Source organism: Naegleria gruberi (assembly GCF_000004985.1).
Source record: "Naegleria gruberi genomic scaffold NAEGRscaffold_493, whole genome shotgun sequence".
Classification (NCBI taxonomy): Eukaryota; Heterolobosea; class Eutetramitea; order Acrasida; family Naegleriidae; genus Naegleria; species Naegleria gruberi.
In genome coordinates, this window is record NW_003162995.1 from 2,154 (window position 1) to 4,616 (window position 2,463).

At 30.4% G+C, this 2,463-nt stretch overlaps 2 protein-coding genes across 2 annotated transcripts in view; both read right to left on the bottom strand.

The window, feature by feature from the left end:
• NAEGRDRAFT_76830 (uncharacterized protein) overlaps positions 1-368 on the bottom strand; it is a gene marked incomplete at both ends in the record, with an annotated part of 2,228 nt that extends 1,860 nt beyond the window's left edge. The window contains one exon of the mRNA XM_002668213.1: positions 5-368. Coding sequence (XP_002668259.1) covers positions 5-368 — 364 coding nt within the window. The remainder of the gene's footprint in view (positions 1-4) is intronic.
• Positions 369-504: 136 nt separating this feature from the next.
• NAEGRDRAFT_76831 (uncharacterized protein) lies at positions 505-2,423 on the bottom strand (the record flags this gene model as incomplete). The annotated part of the gene is made up of 3 exons (XM_002668214.1): positions 505-637; positions 872-1,030; positions 1,343-2,423. Coding segments are annotated over 3 exons (1,371 nt in total), but the record flags the coding sequence as incomplete, so codon positions are not given.
• Between the last annotated feature and the right edge of the window lie 40 nt (positions 2,424-2,463).

Sequence of the window (2,463 nt, forward strand, 5' to 3'; positions counted from 1 at the left end):
TGACTACTACCATATATAGCATTTACATTTGCACCTTTACTTAATAATAATTCTATTGCTTGCATTTGTTCTTTCATATCATCCCATCCAAGCAATACTTTATGTATTACTCCATATTCTTCATAGGCTCCCCATACTCCTTCTATTCTTTTATTATAGAATGCATTGGCTCCTTTTTCTATTAATAATAATTTTAATCTATTAAAATCTCTATTAATAGCACTATCTAATAATTCATCATCAAGTGTTTTTTTAATTTCTTCTTCTTCTTCATTAAATTCTTCTTCTTCTTCTTCTTCCTCTTCATTATATTCTTCTTCTTGTTGTTGTTGATCATTTAATTGATCAGATTGTGAATCTTGTGACATTTTTTAAATTGATTATAATTTTATTAATATTTTAGTGATTAAAAGGTTCTTTACAAAATTGTTCCATGTTCCTTGACTTTTTGAACTTTGTCAATACAACCTTCTGAAAAACCAGACAATATTTATTATTTCAAACTTAAAGCCACAGACGTCTGACAGTTTCAAAATAATCAATAGGGTAACCAGTGGTTGCAGACCATTCCTCATTGGTTAACTCGTCTGGATTACTGTACCATAAGCTAAATACACGTGTTCTTTTTGGTCTCCAGCTATGTGATCGAAGAGAGATGTTCTGTGATAAATTAACAATTCAGTATTCTTATTCTTCAAATAATTGATTCTTTCCTCCTCAGTTGAGCTGAATGGTGAAATATATTGATTTCTTTGGATGGTATCTCTTCTATTGGTATTCTTTTGATGATCAATGAATTAATAAACAGAGCTTGGCTGTATTATCCAAACTTTCCAAGTGTATTATTGTAATCAGCAGTGCTTTGATCCACTGGGAGAGTAAAGTAGATTCTCCACAATTTTCCATATACTTTTCCTTCTTTCTCTTAATAAAAGAATGGACCATTTGTTCAGAATCAATACCAATGAATTCGTACCACATATCACGGTTAACTTGATCATAATTGGAATCAGTGAAACAGAATCTTAATCTTATAAATTATTGAGTAAAATTCTCTGGTGTACCAACATTTATGTAACCTTCATTGATAGCAAATACTCTCTGAATATAATACCTGTCCTGGAACAAGAACTGTCGATATCATTCCAAGCTTTGGAAAGGGTTGCAGACATTAGTGAGGAACATTGGAGGGTTTCTCGTCAAAAGATGAAGCCAGTTTTAGGAACCCAAACATAATTAGACAATATAATCTCTTCCTTTTTAAAATTGTGCAATTTTGAAAAACAATATGTGCAATGTTGAGAGCTAGTAGTAACTTTTAATGAAAATAGAACTATTTTACTTTTTATAGTAATTGAGAATAGTTGTAAAATTACTTTCCTTGCCATATTTCTCAATAAATTTTTCCAACATTGGAACAATTTCCTGTTCTAATCCTAGATTTTTCATTGACATGCAAGCATAGTTTGTTGCACTGACTAGAAGGACAAGATTAGTTTGTGATTCGAATGGTTCCATCAATTGGAAAATACGTAATACCTCTTCATCATTGGCAAATCTGAATTCTAAAGTCATTTTCAAGAGTAATAATGGGAAATGAGTTTGTTTTTTTGAATAATATTCCACTTGTTTGAATAATTCTACTGCCATTCGTGGATCTTCCTGTTTTGATAAGACTACACATTTCCAAAATAATAGAGGAAAGAATTTGAAATCTTTGATTATTTCAAGGTTGGATGGTTGTTCATTCTTGAATACATTAAATTTCTCAGTTCTTTTCAATAATTCAACTTTGGCAGGTGATTTGGCTAAGAGTTCTAAACATTTGGATCCATAAATAAAATCTTTAGCACTATCTCCAAAATATCCCTTAAATACTAAAATATAAGGATTGGATGGTGTTTTTTTTTCTTCCTCTTCAATAACTGAGAGTACTTTCCATTGATCTTCAATTGTTTGGTGGTCTGCATGTGTTTTAAAAATATTGTACATTCCATTTAGGTTTACAGGTAGTTCAGTTTCCCAATCTAAACACGAATCAAATTCATTCTCAGTGTAAACTTTACCTAAAACTTTTGTCCAACTTGATTCCAATGAAAATTCATCACTACCTTGAGCTGATGTTATGTATAATTGTTTAACTTTAGGATAATGCTTTACAAATAATTTCATGTATTGTAAAGCAGTTACAGGATCATTTTGGTCTAGTGCAGAGAAAATGATTGGAATTAAACAAATCAATTTCTCTCTTGTAAATGGAACTTGTTCATTTACAAAATCCTTTGAATTCAATTCCCATAAACAATATAAATAGGTCACTGGATCATTTTCAACCAAATCTTTACCATCAATTTGAACTCCTGTAAGTGGATTTGGAAAGTATGGTTTCAAATCTTTAAATGAATACCATCCTTGAACAATACCTTTCAGTAAATGTGCAAAAAATTGAGAATATTGAATCAA